The sequence below is a fragment of the Pipistrellus kuhlii genome, unplaced genomic scaffold (assembly GCF_014108245.1).
Source record: "Pipistrellus kuhlii isolate mPipKuh1 unplaced genomic scaffold, mPipKuh1.p scaffold_m20_p_2, whole genome shotgun sequence".
NCBI lineage: Eukaryota > Metazoa > Chordata > Mammalia > Chiroptera > Vespertilionidae > Pipistrellus > Pipistrellus kuhlii.
Genome location: NW_023425515.1, coordinates 388,553 through 404,368, shown reverse-complemented (window position 1 = coordinate 404,368; position 15,816 = coordinate 388,553). Strand labels below are relative to the sequence as shown.

The following is a 15,816-nucleotide window of genomic DNA, read 5'->3' as shown; positions in this document are numbered from 1 at the left end:
GAGCCCGCTGCTCCCCGGAGCCCGCTGCTCCCCGGAGATCACTGCTCCCCAGAGCCCACTGCTCCCCAGAGCTCCCTGCTCCCCGGAGCCCGCTGCTCCCCGGAGCCCCCTGCTCCCCGGAGCCCACTGCTCCCCAGAGCCCCCTGCTCCCCGGAGATCACTGCTCCCCGGAGCCCGCTGCTCCCCAAAGCCTGCTGCTCCCCGGAGCCCGCTGCTCCCCAGAGCCCACTGCTCCCCGGAGCCGCTGCTCCCCGGAGATCACTGCTCCCCAGAGCCCACTGCTCCCCAGAGCCTGCTGCTCCCCGGAGCCCGCTGCTCCCGTGGTTTGGGTCTGGTCCCCTCACCTTCCCTGTGTTCCTTCCCCAGGGGGTGCGAGGCCCAGCCATCCGGACGCTGGCCCAGCCGCCCAGGACCGTGCACGCCCGGGTCCCTGCTCTCCTGCGGACACCAGCGTCCACCCGGCCTGGCCGGACCGCACGGCCCCCCGCGCTGCGGGCGTATGAGGTGGGTGAGGCTCCGGTGGAGAGGAGGACGGCAGGGGATCGTCAGGTACAGTCTGTGGACGTGCGTCCTCTGACGTTACTCCAGTGCTGGCTGGATCCAGCGGGCCCAGAGGCAGTGTGCAGCTGCCTCTGCGGCAGGTGCCTTGGCCTGTCCGGGATTTCCTGTCTGGCTGGGGGTGGGGGTGCACCCAGGAGCTCAGGGGTGCTGGGCCAGGCCGAGCTGAGCTGTGCTCACCGCCCTGGACAGCGAGGAGGCCCAGCCCCCGGGCCCCCACCACCGGGCTCTGGTGTGGGGACCAACCCTGCCAGGAAGGGCGGGCACCTGCCACCCAGGGGACGGCCTGTCTGCAGCGGGGCCCAGGCCCCGTTCTTTGGGGACGGCCAGGCCAGGCCGAGGGGTGAGCATTGACTGCACCTCCGGTTTCTCAGGTGCCGTTAAGTCAGGGCCTTGGGACAGAGGGAGGGGGAGGAGGGGCCTACCAGCTGCTCTCCCCAGAGAAGCAGCCTGGGCTCCTGGGCTGTGCCAGGGGGTGTTCTGGGCGGCAGGCCCCTCCCAGGGACCCACCACCCTCACCTTCTTCCTGGAAAGACCCACAGCCACAGCACCAGGCTCCCTGCCTCTGGCTCCAAAGACCTGCCCCCGTCCCCCTCCGCTTCCCCGAGGAAGCCCCACGGCCACACCTCCCGTGCTCCCCCTGCTCTTCCCCCTCCCCCTGCTCCCCCTCCCCCTGCTCCCCCTGCTCCCCCTGCTCCCCCTGCTCCCCCTCCTCCTGCTCCCCCTCCCCCTGCTCCCCCTGCTCCCCCTACTCCCTCTGCTCCACCTCCCCCTGATCCCCCAGCTCCCCCTGCTCCCCCTCCCCCTGCTCCCCCTGCTCCTCCTCCCCCTTTTCCCCCTGCTCCCCCTGCTCCCCCTGCTCCACCTTCCCCTGCTCCCCCTCCCCCTGCTCCCCCTGCTCCTTCTCCCCCTGTTCCCCCTGCTCCCCCTCCCGCTGTTCCCCCTCCCCCTGTTCCTCCTCCCCCTGTTCCCCCTGCTCCCCTGCTCCTCCTGCTCCCCCTGCTCCCCCTCCCCCTGCTCCCCCTGCTCCACCTCCCTCTGCTCCCCCTGCTCCCCCTGCTCCACCTCCCCCTGCTCCTCCTGCTCCCCCTGCTCCCCCTGCTCCCCCTGCTCCCTGCTCCACCTCCCCCTGCTCCACCTCCCCCTGCTCCCCCTCCCCCTGCTCCCCCTGCTCCCCCTCCCCCTGCTCCACCTCCCCCTGCTCCCCCTGCTCCCCCTGCTCCCTCTGCTCCCCCTGCTCCCTCTGCTCCCCCTGCTCCCCCTGCTCCCTCTGCTCCCCCTGCTCCCCCTGCTCCCCCTGCTGCCCAGCTCTTTGGTACAACACTAGAAATGTAGGCAGTCCGTGGGTTATGTCGTTTCGTGGTTACATTGCCATTTCTCTCTTTTTTTTTTTTAAGTTCTGTCATTCTGACGTGTACACATTTGCTCTATGTTTTTTGTTATTTATTTACCACAAGTAAAGGTCGGAAATCATTCTCTTTCTTTTAACTGTTTTACTGTGTCATTTCATCACTGCTGTGTGTCCTCCATGTGGGTGACGGAGGTGGGTCCCAACTTACATTGTGCTGCAGCCCGAGGACCTGCTATTCGGAGCTCCCGGAGAATGAAATAAGAAACAAAGATGTGCAGCCCGGCCGGGTGGCTCAGCGGCTGAGCGTCCACCCAGGAACCAGGAGGTCACTGGTTCGATTCCCGGTCAGGGCCCAGCCCGGGTTGCAGGCTCCATCCCCAGTGGGGGGCGTGCAGGAGGCAGCCGGTCCATGATTCTCTCATGGATGTTTCTATCTCTTTCTTCCTCTCCCTTCCTCTCTGAAATCAATGGGAAAATATATATTTTTAAAAAGACTTAGAAAACGCAAGTCGGGTTCCTTTTCATTAGCTCTTCCGACAAATCAATCCGTCCTTTGTGATCCCCGCTCTGACGACCGGCTCTCCCTGGCGGGGGTTTGTGAGGCCGCTCTGTGCACCCAGGGTTCCGCTCCCGGGCCCCGCCCCTCGCACTTCCCGGGAGCGTGTCAGGTCTCCGGCCACCGAGGCCCCGGCCAGTGCCAGCGCTGACGCTCAGCGTGGGCTTCAGCCCCGCGCCCTGCCCCGGCCCTCCCGCCAGCTGCTGGGCCTGGCAGGAACTGGGTCCGGGGCCGTGACGCTGTCTTCGGCCTGGAGGACACGGTGCCTCTCCCTCGGGTTTCCCGTTGCATGAGATCTAAGTGGAGCATCAGCCTCTGGTTTCCGTCCCTGGCCCCTGACCCGCTGCAGAGCCAGGTGTGAAATCTGGGCTGTGGCTGCCAGGCGGTGAGAGTGCTTCTTCTATTGCATCCACCGCCTCTCAGTTCCCTTTAAACGTCACTCCTGGCGAGACTCTTTGGACGGCCTCACAGGAAAGCAATGAGCAACACCTCCTGAGAACCGAGGGGGAGGGGGGCCTTAAGTCTTTTGTCTGTACAGGGGGCGCACTCCTGCACTGCTAAGCCCTTGGAGAAAACTGGCTTACCCGCAGCCTGAAGTGTCAGGTCACAGCGGCATCTAGTGGCCGTTGGTGATGGAGCGGCTGGAGTGGACTAGACGGAAAGTTATAATACAGTCGTTTTCAAGGGCTGAATTTCATCAGATCTAAGACTCAGGCTATTTTCCTGCTTGGCACGTTTTTTAAATGGGGATGTGGCTTGTCATGTGTGGCACGTCATCTTCTTATTTTCCAGCGATACTTTGTCTTACAATCATGACGTCTTCGTTTCGTCAGAACACGATCTTTGATGTGGAATTCTGTAGGATGTTCACTGAGGAATTCATTGTTCATTGGTCACCTGCTTCGTACGCGTTGACTCACTGCATGCATTGCATTTGTTGCGTGTGATTGCATTGGACTCAAGACGTAATCACAGTGCCTGTGAGGCAGACTGTTCTCCCGGAGGCTGCATTAATGCACGGCATCCATCAGACCGAGCCCAGGGCTTAAAAACCCGTTACTGCCCAGGCTCAGCGGTCCTCAGCCCGGGGCCTGGGGCATCCCCTGCAGAGTGTCCCCTCCCCGCTGGCCCCCTCCAGTGGGTCCGCCGTGGGCCCCACATTAGGAATCGTCAGAACCTCCCCGGCTCTTACAGTCCACCGCGCAGCTCAGCCGAGAGCTTTGTCCTTCACTCACGTCAGATGCTTTCGAGGTATATGGGTTTGCCCAGCCCGTGTGGCTCAGTGGATAGTGCGTCGGCCTGAGGACTGAAGGGCCCCGGGTGTGATTCTGGTCAAGGGCACGTGCACGGGTTGTGGGCTCCATTCCCAGAGTGGGGCTTGCAAGAGGCAGCCAATCAATGATTCTCTCTCATCATTGATGTTTCTCTCTCTCTCCCTCCCCCTTCCTCTCTGAAATCAATGAAAATGTATTTTTTTTAAACTATTATATAAATGTTTCAGAAGTTGAGAGATGTGTGGCATTTTGTTTTATAGTAAACAACTGTTACTTCTCATAACAGTCATAACTATGCAAGAAAATAATTTTCCCTAAAAACCCCATCACGGCCCTAACCGATTTGGCTCAGTGGATAGAGCATCGGCCTGCGGACTCAATGGTCCCAGGTTCGATTCCGGTCAAGGGCATGTAACTTGGTTGTGGGCACATCCCCAGTAGGGGGTGTGCAGGAGATGGCTGATGGATACTTCTCTCTCATCGATGTTTCTGACTCTCTGTCCCTCCCCCTTCCTCTCTGTAAAAAATCAATAAAATATATTAAAAAATAAAAATAAAAAATAAATAAAAGCACCGCTCTTGGTGTGTCATCCAACAATGCACAGCTTGCCTTGTCCTCACGCCCTCACAGCGGTGACTGAATCATGTGAATGGGGCATGTTAAGAGCCATCACCCATTTGATTATCACATGTGACAATGCGGGGAGGGAGCCCCCGGCGAGGCCAGGGCGCTGGCGGGTGGAAAGCAGTGGCTGCAGGATGTACAAGGCCCCGCAGCAACACGCCTGAACACGCCAGCCCCCGCCCGGGGAACGTCCGTGTCGCTCAGGGGGACTCTCTCCCCGGCTGAGCGGGACCTGCTCCCGGGCTGACCCTGAGCGTCCTTCCGGCCGGTGCGATGGTGGGACGGAGCCTCGTCAGACCCAGCGGGGACCCGGGCAGTGTCTCGGGCCACAGCTCAGGGGAGAAAAGGACCCGGCGGCTCCGGCCCTGCTGTGACCCCGTACACGCTGCCGAACGCCACACGCCTCTGGCTCCCGGCAGACACACGTGGGCGACAACCTTGCAGACACGCGTCGGCGTTTGTAGGTGGGGAACACGCAATGAGCGGCCCACGCAACAGCAGTGACTCTTGGTGGGTCCTTCTCACTGCCTTTGTTTTTTAAAATATGCTTTTACTGATTTCATAGAGGAAGGGAGAGGGAGAGAGAGATAGAAACATCAATAACGAGAGTCATGGATCAGCTGCCTCCTGCACAATCTCCCCACTGGGGACGGAGCCCACAGCCCGGGCCTGTGCCCTGACCAGGAATCGAACCCTGACCTCCTGGCTCATAAGTGGATGCTCAACCCCGGAGCCACGCCAGTTGGGCAGGTGTGTTTGTTTTTTACTTTCCTAATCTTTCTCTGTGAGGCAAGCTCCCAGCCTCCTGGGCCTTGAAAACTGAGATACAACCCTGCAGACGGCACAACATGGGCGGGAAAAGCAGGTGCCGGCACCGATGTCCTCGTTAATGAGACCCTGGCATCCGTTTGTACGTGTCGACTGACTGCCTTGTCGATGGGCCTGACGAGGCCTGGGCCTGGGCATGCAGGCTGTGTCCCCAGAACGGTGAGGGCTTTCACGGCTGCGGTGCCCGAGCCTGCGGCTCCCACTGAGCCAGGAGCCGCTCCATCCCGCTGAAGCGCAGTGGCCTCCGCGCGCGTACCCGCACCCTCGCTTCCACCTGCATCGGCCTGGCTTCTCCCCAGACCAGGCCTGGTTATGAAACATGGGTTTCCCTTTGCTCGTCCGCAACAGAGGGCCAACTTCTAACCTGGGCCTCGTCGTGTGTGTGGGATTTGGGCAAGCTGTTCCTCATGGGTCCTGAGCCACACGAGCGAGCCAACTGCCAATCTGAGTGGCCAGATGATTATGGTCTCTGAACGCATCATCATCTAGCCACTCCGTGTACTTCTCTTGAGTACCTCGTTTATTTGATATCAAAGACACTATAAATCGTGCACCTGATCAGTTTCTCCCTCTGCACTGGCTGATAGGAAGCTCATGGCAAATAGATTTATATTGATCTTAGAAAGGAAGATAGTTGATCTCCAGCAAAAGTCTAGAATACTTTTGGTGGCCATTTGAGGTACAAATACACTGAGTGGCCAGATAATTATGGCAGGGAGGGCAGTTAGGGGTGATCAGGCAGGCAGGCAAGTGGTTAGGAGCCAGTGGTCCTGGATTGTGAGGGGGATGTCTCAGTGCCGGTTAGGCCTGATGCCTGGGATTGGGCCTAAACCAGCCATCGGACATCCGCCAAGGGGTCCCGGATTGGAGAGGGTGCAGGCTGGGCTGAGGGTTAGTAAATAAGTAAAATGTATTCGTTGTCATGCCAGCCGCCTGTGGGAAAGCAGTTTCCGTGGCGGACACACGTGCACCGAGACGACATCTAACCGTTTCCTCTCTCTCCCGCCCTCCCCCGCCCCCAGGACCCCCGTGGGCACCTGAGCGAGCGCGGCCCCCGCCGGGCGGGGCCATGGCCAGCATGGCCGTGCAGCTGCTGGGCTTCCTGCTCAGCTTCCTGGGCATGGTGGGCACGCTGGTCACCACCATCCTGCCGCACTGGCGCCGGACCGCCCACGTGGGCACCAACATCCTGACGGCCGTGTCCTACCTGAAGGGGCTGTGGATGGAGTGCGTGTGGCACAGCACAGGCATCTACCAGTGCCAGATCTACCGCTCGCTGCTGGCGCTGCCCCAGGACCTGCAGGCGGCCCGGGCGCTCATGGTCATCTCCTGCCTGCTGGCGGGAGCGGCCTGCGCCTGCGCCGTCGTGGGCCTGCAGTGCACGCGCTGCGCCAAAGGCACGCCGGCCAAGGCCACCTGCGCGGTGCTGGGCGGCGCGCTCTTCCTGCTGGCCGGCCTGCTCTGCCTGGTGGCCGTGGCCTGGACCACGCACGACGTGGTGCAGAGCTTCTACAACCCGCTGCTGCCCAGCAGCATGAAGTTCGAGATCGGGCAGGCCCTGTACCTCGGCTTCATCTCCTCCTCCCTGGCGCTCATCGGCGGCACGCTGCTCTGCCTGTCCTGCCTGGACGAGGCGCCCTCCCGGCCCTACCCCGCCCCGCCCCGGGCCGCCACCACCACCGCCACCGCCACCGCGCCCTCCTACCGGCCGCCCGCCGCCTACAAGGACAACCGGGCGCCCTCCGTCACCTCCGCCTCGCACAGCGGGTACCGGCTCAACGACTACGTGTGAGCCCGGCCCGGCCTCCCTGAGCCGGGGGGCAGGCACCCAGGCCCCGGCACCCGGGACCCGCACCCAGGATCCTGGCACCCAGGCCCCCCGCACCCAGGCCCCAGCACCCAGGATCCTGGTACCCAGGACCCCGCACCCAGGCCCCCGCACCCAGGATCTGGCACCCAGGCCCTCGCACCCAGGCCCTGCCCTGAGTGTGCGTTGGGCTGCTCTGTGCCGGAAGGACGGCGTGGACGTGCTGGCGGGGACAGGGAGGAGGGCGTGAGGGGGGAGCTCTGATACCAAAGACGAGGAAAGCCCGCTGGCGCTGTGCGTGTGACACGCATTTATGGGGGGGGGGGTGAAAACACGAGGCAGAGGCCCCATGGGGTCGGTCCGGGGACCGGTTTGCAGGCGGGAATAAACCTGTGGACTGGTTGTTCTGGAAACGTAGTCTCCGCGTCTGTTTCCAAGAGGAAAAAGACATGCACACTGTCATGCACACACACACTCTCACACCTGCACGCACACACACATGCACTCACTCACACACACACATGCACACTCATGCATGTGCACGCACATGCATGTACATGCACACACTCTCACTCATGCACACACACGTGCACACACACTCTCTTTCATGCACACACCCATGATGTGCCCTGAGGGGCATGTGTGTGCTCTGCAGCTTTGCCCCAGGAGAGCTCAGCTCCTCCCTGAAGACGGAGAGCCTGGGCCCATCATGGACCAGCAGGCGCCCTCCCTCCCGGTCTGCTGCAGTGACAGCCTGCCGGTGCTGCTGGGCTGCGGTGGGGAGGAGCAGCGGGTCCCCGAGCAGCTCCCTGGAGGCCGGGCTGGGCTGGGTGTCCGCCAGGTGCCTCCGGGTCACTGTGTCCAGAGGAGGCGAGGGCCTGGAGGCCTGGAGGCCTGGAGGCCTGGAGGCCTGGAGGGCTGGAGGGCTGGAGGGCTGGGGGGCTGGGGGGCTGGAGGCCTGGAGGCCTGGAGGGCTGGAGGCCTGGAGGGCTGGAGGCCTGGAGGGCTGGAGGCCTGGAGGGCTGGAGGGCTGGAGGGCTGGAGGCCTGGAGGGCTGGAGGGCTGGGGGGCTGGAGGGCTGGAGGGCTGGAGGGCTGGGGGGCTGGAGGCCTGGAGGCCTGGAGGGCTGGAGAGCCTGGAGGGCTGGAGGGCTGGAGGGCTGGAGGGCTGGGGGGCTGGAGGGCTGGAGGCCTGTGGAACCAAGGCCAAGGCCAGGGCAACCAGGGCCATTTCTTGTGCAGGAAACACCAGCTTCGGGCAAATGTGGCCAGACCAGCAGTGCTCTCTGTGCTGGGGGGGGGGGGAGCTCGCGGTGAGAGGCGGGGAGGGGGCAACAGAGGAAGCCCCGGGGAGTGACAGGAAGTCCCCTTAACTACGGTTCCAGGATGTAAAAGAGCCGCCATGCCCCACATTTCCTGTTTACTCACCGCTCCTCACCTTAGAGGAGAGCTGGGTGTGTGCATGTGTGTGTGCATGTGTGTGTGCCTGAGTGTGTGTGCATGTGTGTGTGTGCCTGAGTGTGTGTGCATGTGTGTGTGAGAGAGAGACTGAAATCTGAGGTCCTATATATTTGAAGCCATTTCTTGATTCAAAAAGCACAAAGCCAATCCTGGGCAGCTATCCAAAGGAAAACAGTGACATTTTATTCTAGTAAATTATTGTAAAATGCACAGACTTGCTTTTGCAGGTGTGTGGGGAGGGAAAGCATCAGCAAGCAGCCCGTTTCCTGCCCAGGGGAAGGCCCATGAGGTCGCCCCATAAATTTGGGGGGCCCAGCCCCCGGGGCAGGTCACCGTGTCACCCCCACCCCTCTCGCTCTGAGAGTCCAGCACAGCTCACACTTCCATTCCCCTCCCAGCCCCACCTGCCAGCCTGCGGCCAATGACCGACAGCGGGAGCTCTCCGCCAACCCGGCAGCCCTCCGGCTCTGCTCCCGCTGGAGCATCTGCCGCCGCCTCCAGCCCCCCACACCCCCCCAGCCCCAGGTCTGGGCTCCTGACGTTTTTCCAAAATAAAGCATCTGCCGGCGTTTCCCGTCCAGCATAACCAACAGTGAGAGGGCGGGCCTCACGGCCAGGAGAGAACAGCAGGGACTGGGTCCAGTGGCTGGCACAGTCTGGGGAAGCTGGAGCCTGCCTCGGTCGGAGCGCACCTGGGACCTTGCTGAGCAGACGGATGGACGGACGGACTGGAGGCAGCAGGCGGCCGGCCCCAGGACAGTGAAGAGGTGTGGAGATGGGAGCACAGTGCCACACCTGGGGTCCTAGGACCCGGACAGGACCTGGTCCCAGCCCTCTCCTCAGGTGGCCCTCAGAGGGAGGGGCCAGCGCCTTCCATCCCTCACCCCGCAGACGCTTCTGCTGGAACAGTCAGCGTTCACGCCGGAGCCTCTCCCTAATGCCCAGGCAGGAGAACGTCGACGGCTTCATTCCTCTAAAGTTGAATGTGGTGCCCTCGCCGGTGGGGCTCACTGGATAGAGCATCAGGCGTGGACTGGAGGGTTCTGGGTTAGATTCCAGCAACCAATGAGTGTGTAAGTGGGTGGGACAAAAAAAATCAATGAAAAAGTGTTTGTTTAAATAATGAAGGACTCTTTAATGTATACATTCATGTCCTCCTTCATTTCGGGAAGTTCTGGCCTTTTATGCCTTTTCACAGCTGTTCTGTCGGGTCTGCTCTGTAATACTTTGCAGTAGAACAGCAGTGGGTGTGCACCGGGTCCTCGGTGGTCTGTGCTCCCTACTGGCCGTTGCTTTTCCTCCAGTGGAAATGCTCATGATCTCAGTCACAGTGATGCTTTCACAGCTGTGTGTGTGTGTGTGTACACACAAATGGATCAATTGCACACATATATACAGTTAAGTGTACTGCAGTTGTACCTCAATAAAATTGGGGGGAAAGGAAGCTACTTGGAGATATAATTTGAGATTAAATTAAAATAAATAAATCAGAATTCATGAAATTATAGGATGAAAAATCAGCATTGAGTATTGACTCTATTACATATAAATTATATCCAATTAATGCAGAAATTCTAATCACAATAAGGTAACTGTTGCAATTGCTAGGGAAAAGGGAACTGATTATTTTTCATTGACAAGACATAAAGTAGCATAATACTCCAGAACAGGCAAAAAAACTAGGGAATGGGTTGTCCAAGAGTATTAGTGTTCTAGTATACTCTCTCTATAATATAAAAGGGTAATATGCTAATTAGGCCGGATGTCTTCGGATGTCCTTCCTGACTAAGCTGAGGCCTGGGGGAAGCCAGCCGGGGTCCCGGGTGCCTGCGGGTGGCGGGAGGAGGGAAGCCCGGGTCCCAGTGCTGGAGGGAAGCCAGTGCAGGCAGCCAGGAGAAGGAAGGCCTACTCTTGCAGGGATTTCCATGGAGCTGCCCCCCGGTGGTCACTGTGCTCCCACAGGGGGAGTGGCTGCTCAGCCAGAAGCTGGGAGCCTCTCACCTCTGTGGCAGTGCTAAGGAGCAGCGAGCCAAGCAGTAAAAAGCGAGCAGGTGGGCGGTAAAGAACGAGGGACCCTGGATTGTGAGAGGGATGTCCGCCTGCCAGCTTAGGCCCAGTCCCCGGAGGGGTCCCGGACTGCGAGAGGGCGCAGGCTGGGCTGAGGGACCCCCCCCCCCCCGCCCCAGTGCACAAATTTTGTGCACCAGGCCACTAGTCTTTTATAAGAGAAAGTAAAGTGGGATGATTGTATTACTGAAATTGACACCTTGTTGTAAAGTAAATACTCAAACCCAAACAGACTATATATCTTCTTAATTCAAAGGAGAAATAAGTCAACACAGCAGAAGGTACAAACAGGAGAAAACAGCAAGTATTATAGATACATCAAAAAATGCTTTCAGATAAGCGTAATAATTTATACTATCATCAGATAAATTTAAGGGACTTAGAAAAGCCAGAAGTAAAATTACAAGCAAAATTATAGATCAAAGATCTGTAAAATGATGGCACAGGGCGGGCAAAATGATAGTGAGTAAAAAGAACGCCGGGAAGACGTACAGGATTAATATTAGGGAAACGTGACCTCGATGAAAACTCGGGAGGTCACAGACAAGGGCCACTCCATCCGGATGACGTTTATAGCGGACCATGTGACCTGGGGAAACGGCAGAACCACACTGACAGTGAGACTCTGGCTCCCTTCGCTCAGTCCCCATCCAGGCAGACACGGAAGCAGGAGAGACAGGAGGCACAGGCTGACCTCACACACGCACAGTTCCGTGTTCTGAAAGGGAAGAGAAGCTGAAACCGGTTTGGCTCAGTGGATAGAGCGTCGGCCTGCAGACTGAAAGGTCCCGGGTTCGATTCCGGTCAAGGGCATGTACCTTGGCTGCGGGCACATCCCCAGTAGGAGGTGTGCAAGAGGCAGCTGTCGATGTTTCTAACTCTCTATCCCTCTCTCTTCCTCTCTGTGAAAAATCAATAAAATATATATTTAAAAAAAAAAAAAAAGGAAAAAGAAAACACAGGACACAGGCTTTTCAGAAACAGAGAGGCCTCGCACCGCTTTCTAACATATTAGACCCCAGAGGCAACGCCTGTGACCTCCGGGAGCCGAAACAGAACCCGCCTTCTGAGGCAACAGGAAAACGAAAAATAATACAGTGGAAGCAAACAAAAAAACACCAATACTCAACCCATCGGAAATGAAGAAAAGCAACCTCTGTTTTTTCTGTTTTTTTCTTGTTTCAAAGGGGAAATCGAACTGGAACAGCAGTTGATCTAGGAAATTACAATAATGAGGGTATTGTATGTCAGACCCCCTGGGGCAGGGTCACAGCTGAAGGCAAAGTAATAGCCATACCCTTAAGGGCAGTCTGCAAACACTAACCAAGCACCTGAAGGGGAAACACAGAAAAACTAATGCAAAAACCTAAAGAAAACAAGGCAGGAGCCCTGGCTGGTGTGCTTAGTGGTTAGAAATCAATAAAAAATATATTTTTTTTTAATTTTAAATCATAGACTAGATCCGTGGTCGGCAAACTGTGACTCTCGAGCCACAGGCGGCTCTTTGGCCCTTTGAGTGTGTCTCTTCCACAAAACACCACGGCCTGGGCAAGTCTATTTTGAAGAAGTGGAGTTAGAAGAAGTTTAAGTTTAAAAAATGTGGCTCTCAGAAGGAATTTCAATCATTGTGCTCTTGATATCTGGCTCTGTTGACTAATGAGTTTGCCTACCACTGGGCTAGAGAAATCACTAGACAAGGAAAGGAAGGAAGTCTGGGACAGCGGCCTGGGTTCGGGAGGGGAGAGCAGAGAGGGGCACAGAGGAAGCGGGGAGCCTTGGAATGCCTTTACCGGCGGACGTTCTATGGGAGACAGCATGTCGTTCTGAGTACCGAGAGGTGGGCCCTGCCAGTGGCACAGGAAGTCACCGTTCCATCCTGGTCAGGGCACACGCCGGCTGTGGGGGTGCGTGCCCAAGGCAGCCGGTCGATGTTTCTTTCCCACATTGATGCTTCTCGCCCCACCCCTTCCTCACTCTTTTAATGTTTTTAAAACATTTTCAAAACAAGAAGAGAGGGTGGTATCAGCCCCACATCATCCCTGAGCATCTGCGACCACAGCTGTTAAAGGGATAATACTGCTGCTTCACAGTCTCTCCGAGCCAAACCCTGTAGGGCAGGCGTCTTCAAACTGCGGCCCGCGGGCCACATGCGGCCCGCAGAGGAGTCTGATCCGGCCCGCCAGGTTTTTTGGGCAGTGAGCGCAGCCGAGGTGTTACAGTAGGAATTAGTAGTTCATATAGTCCGGCCCTCCAGCTCTCTGAGGGACCGTGATCTGGCCCCCACTTTAAAAAGTTTGAGGACGCCTGCTAGGGGGAGCACTCTTTCCTGCCCTCGTCAGTGCTGATGCAGGCAGGATCTCAGGTGCAACACTGCCCTCCAGGTGTGGCCACCAGGGGCTGCGGCCAGCGGCCACGGCCACGGGCTGGGGGCTAACAGGGACACAGACCCCTCGGAGGAGGGAGGAGAGAAGGGAGCAGCTGCAGAGGCTTCAGACCCAGGCCGTCCTCCTCCTGGGCAGAGGCTGTGGGGACAGTGCCACCTAGCGGCCACAGGAGTGCAGGGCACATGTGTGTGCACATGTGCGTGTGCAGGGAGGGAGGTGGGTCTGCTTACCCACAACCACTCAGTCCGCCTCTCATCTGCCCTGTGACAGCTGTGAGCGACCTTCAGATGAAGTGACCTGTCCAAGGTCCGTCTAAGACACAGACAAACAGACGGACACACACATGTACCAGGTGAGAGTGAGCGACACAGCAAATAACACCGAGGGAGCCGTGGGAGCCCGGGGGGACGCCAGGCTGAGGGTGGGCGCCCATGCCCCCCTTGAAGTTTTCCGAGCCCCGAACCCGGCAGTTTTACTGCTTTGGGAGGAAGGGTGCTCTGGGAGGGAGGGGAGGACCAGGGGGCCCACCCTGACCTTCGCTGAGGTGCCCATCCTGTTGGACCCTGCTTGAGGCTCTTCCTGGTGGCCCAGGCCTGGTCACCCACCGGGGTCCCACCCTATGGGCCCGTGTGTACGGCAGCTTCACCCTTGCTGCCCCCACAGCCCCACGGCTTCCTCCGTCAGACACAAGGGGGGGCGGGGGGGGCAGGGGGAAGCAGGCCCTGGTCCCCACGTCACTCCCAGACTCCGGGGACACAGGTCGGGCCGTCCCAGACGGCTGCCCAACTGCCACTCCTGCTGTGAGAGGACCCCATGTGCCCTCCCCCAGGGCCCCTCCTCCTCTCCCCACCCCCACGGCGTGTCAGGGGAGGGAGGGGCGGAGAAGAACGAGGGTGCTGCAGGTGCCAGCTCTGAGGGGCCTCATGTGCAGCTGAGGCTGAGAACCACTGGTCAAAACACAGGGCTGGCCCAGCCGGAGGCTCAGGTAGTTTTCCCATTTATTTTTAGAGAGAAAGGAAGGGCGGGTGGGAGAGAGAGAATCATCCGTGTGAGAGGCACGTCAATTGGTTGCCTCCCCACACATGCTCTGACCAGGGCTGAGAACTGAACCCGAAATCCCCTGGTCCACAGAGCGGTGTGCTAACTACTGAGCAACCAGCTGGGCCCAGTTCCTTCCTTTGCTGCTGCTGACTCCCAGCCCTCGTCCAAGACTGGGGGCGGCTCCGGCCCCGCACCCACACCCGCGCTGGTCACCCGGGGGAAGGCAGCCCCGGGGCAGCACCGCGCCTGTCACCGGACACCCGTCACTCATGCTCATCACGCCAGTGACGGCATCAGTGCCCGCCCCACCTGCTCTGCGGTGCCCGGACATTCGCGGCGACAGCTCTTCCCAGCGCCATCCTCAGCGGGTCCACCCGCCACCGGGGGCCGCCTCCGGGCACCCACCCCTGCCTCCTGCGGCGACAGCACCCCCCAGTCTCCCCAGCAGAAACAGACCTGTCCCCAGCCCCCCACCTGGGGCAGAGAAAGCAGAGACACAGGCGTCAATGACTACGTTACTTTTTTCTTCTTTGAAAAATCAACCTAGGGAGATCCAAGATGGCTGCGCCCAGGTGAACACCTAGCCGCAGCCGCACACAACAATTTCAATAAAATACAACTAAAATATAAAACGGACATTGCCCAGAACTACTGGAAGGTTGACTGACTGGAAATTCTACAGCGAGAAGCAAGGAGAAAACCAGAAGGAGGCGCGGAGGAGCTGGAAAAGCCCAAGGTACTGAGACGCGGCACGCGGAGAGGACGGAGCCGGAGAGGAGGGAGGCCGAGTGCCTGGCGGGCGTTCCTGAGCGGAAAGGAGAGAAAAGCTCCGACTGTGCTGGGCCCCCAACTGCTCTGAACCCCGGTTCTGGGCCAGACCCCGGGGACCCAGGCTCAGCCATAGGGAGCCGGGCTGTAAGGCGGAACCCCAGGGAGAGGCGAAAGGAGGTCCCGGAGGCGCGCACACTGCGCGCAGAGAAGGGACGGTCGGCTGTGCCGCGGGATTGCCCTGACGGGAAGGAGACTGGGGCTCCAGACTGCTCTGAACGCCACCTCCAATCCCACCTCCAACTGAACTGAACCCCAATACCGGGCTCATTGTGGGAGAGCATAGACTGTTTGGCAGCAGGCGAAAATCGAGGGCACCTTTCTCTCAGAGGCGCCGGCAGCAGCGAGCACTGAAGGACCCGCATAGGGCGGGGCTGACAGAAGCCAAAGCTGCAGGCTCCACCCTGAAACCCCGTCCCATCTGTAACTGCGAAATGCGACAACAAAATAGATCACAAACGAAAGAAATGGAGGACAAAAAGCGTCTGGATATAGAGTTCAAATCTACGCTTATAAGTTTTTTCAAGAGTTTCTTAGAAAAGATGGATAAGGGCTACGAGGATATGAAAAGAGATCAACTAGAATTAATAAGGAGTCAACAAGAAATGATAAGGGATCAACAAGAAATAAAGAATACATTGTCTGAAATAAAAAATATTTTACTGAGTCCTAAAAACAGAAGGGAAGATCGCAAGAATCAAGTCAAAGATTTGGAACATAAAGAGCCAGAAGACACTCCTCCACAGAAGCTAGAAGGCAAGAGAATCCAGAAAATTGAAGATAATGTAAGAAACCTCTGGGACAACTTCAAGCGAACCAACATCAGAATTATGGGGGTCCCAGAAGATGAGAGAGAGCAAGATATGGAAAACATACTGAAAGAAATAGTGACAGAAAACTTCCCCTACCTGGTGAAAGAATTAGACTTACAAGTCCAGGAAGCGCACAGAACTCCAAACAAAAGGAATCCAAAGAGGACCACACCGAGACACATCATTATTAAAATTCCAAGAGCAAAAGACAAAGAGAGAATATTA

General features: G+C 58.4%; 1 protein-coding gene across 1 annotated transcript; it reads left to right on the top strand.

The window, feature by feature from the left end:
- The first annotated feature begins 363 nt into the window (after positions 1-363).
- Positions 364-7,028, top strand: CLDN14 (claudin 14). Its single transcript, XM_036445663.2, has 2 exons — positions 364-504; positions 6,215-7,028. Exon 2 carries the CDS (start codon positions 6,262-6,264, stop codon positions 6,982-6,984), a length of 723 nt encoding a protein of 240 aa, XP_036301556.1. The 5' UTR covers positions 364-504; positions 6,215-6,261; the 3' UTR covers positions 6,985-7,028.
- Positions 7,029-15,816: the final 8,788 nt, after the last annotated feature.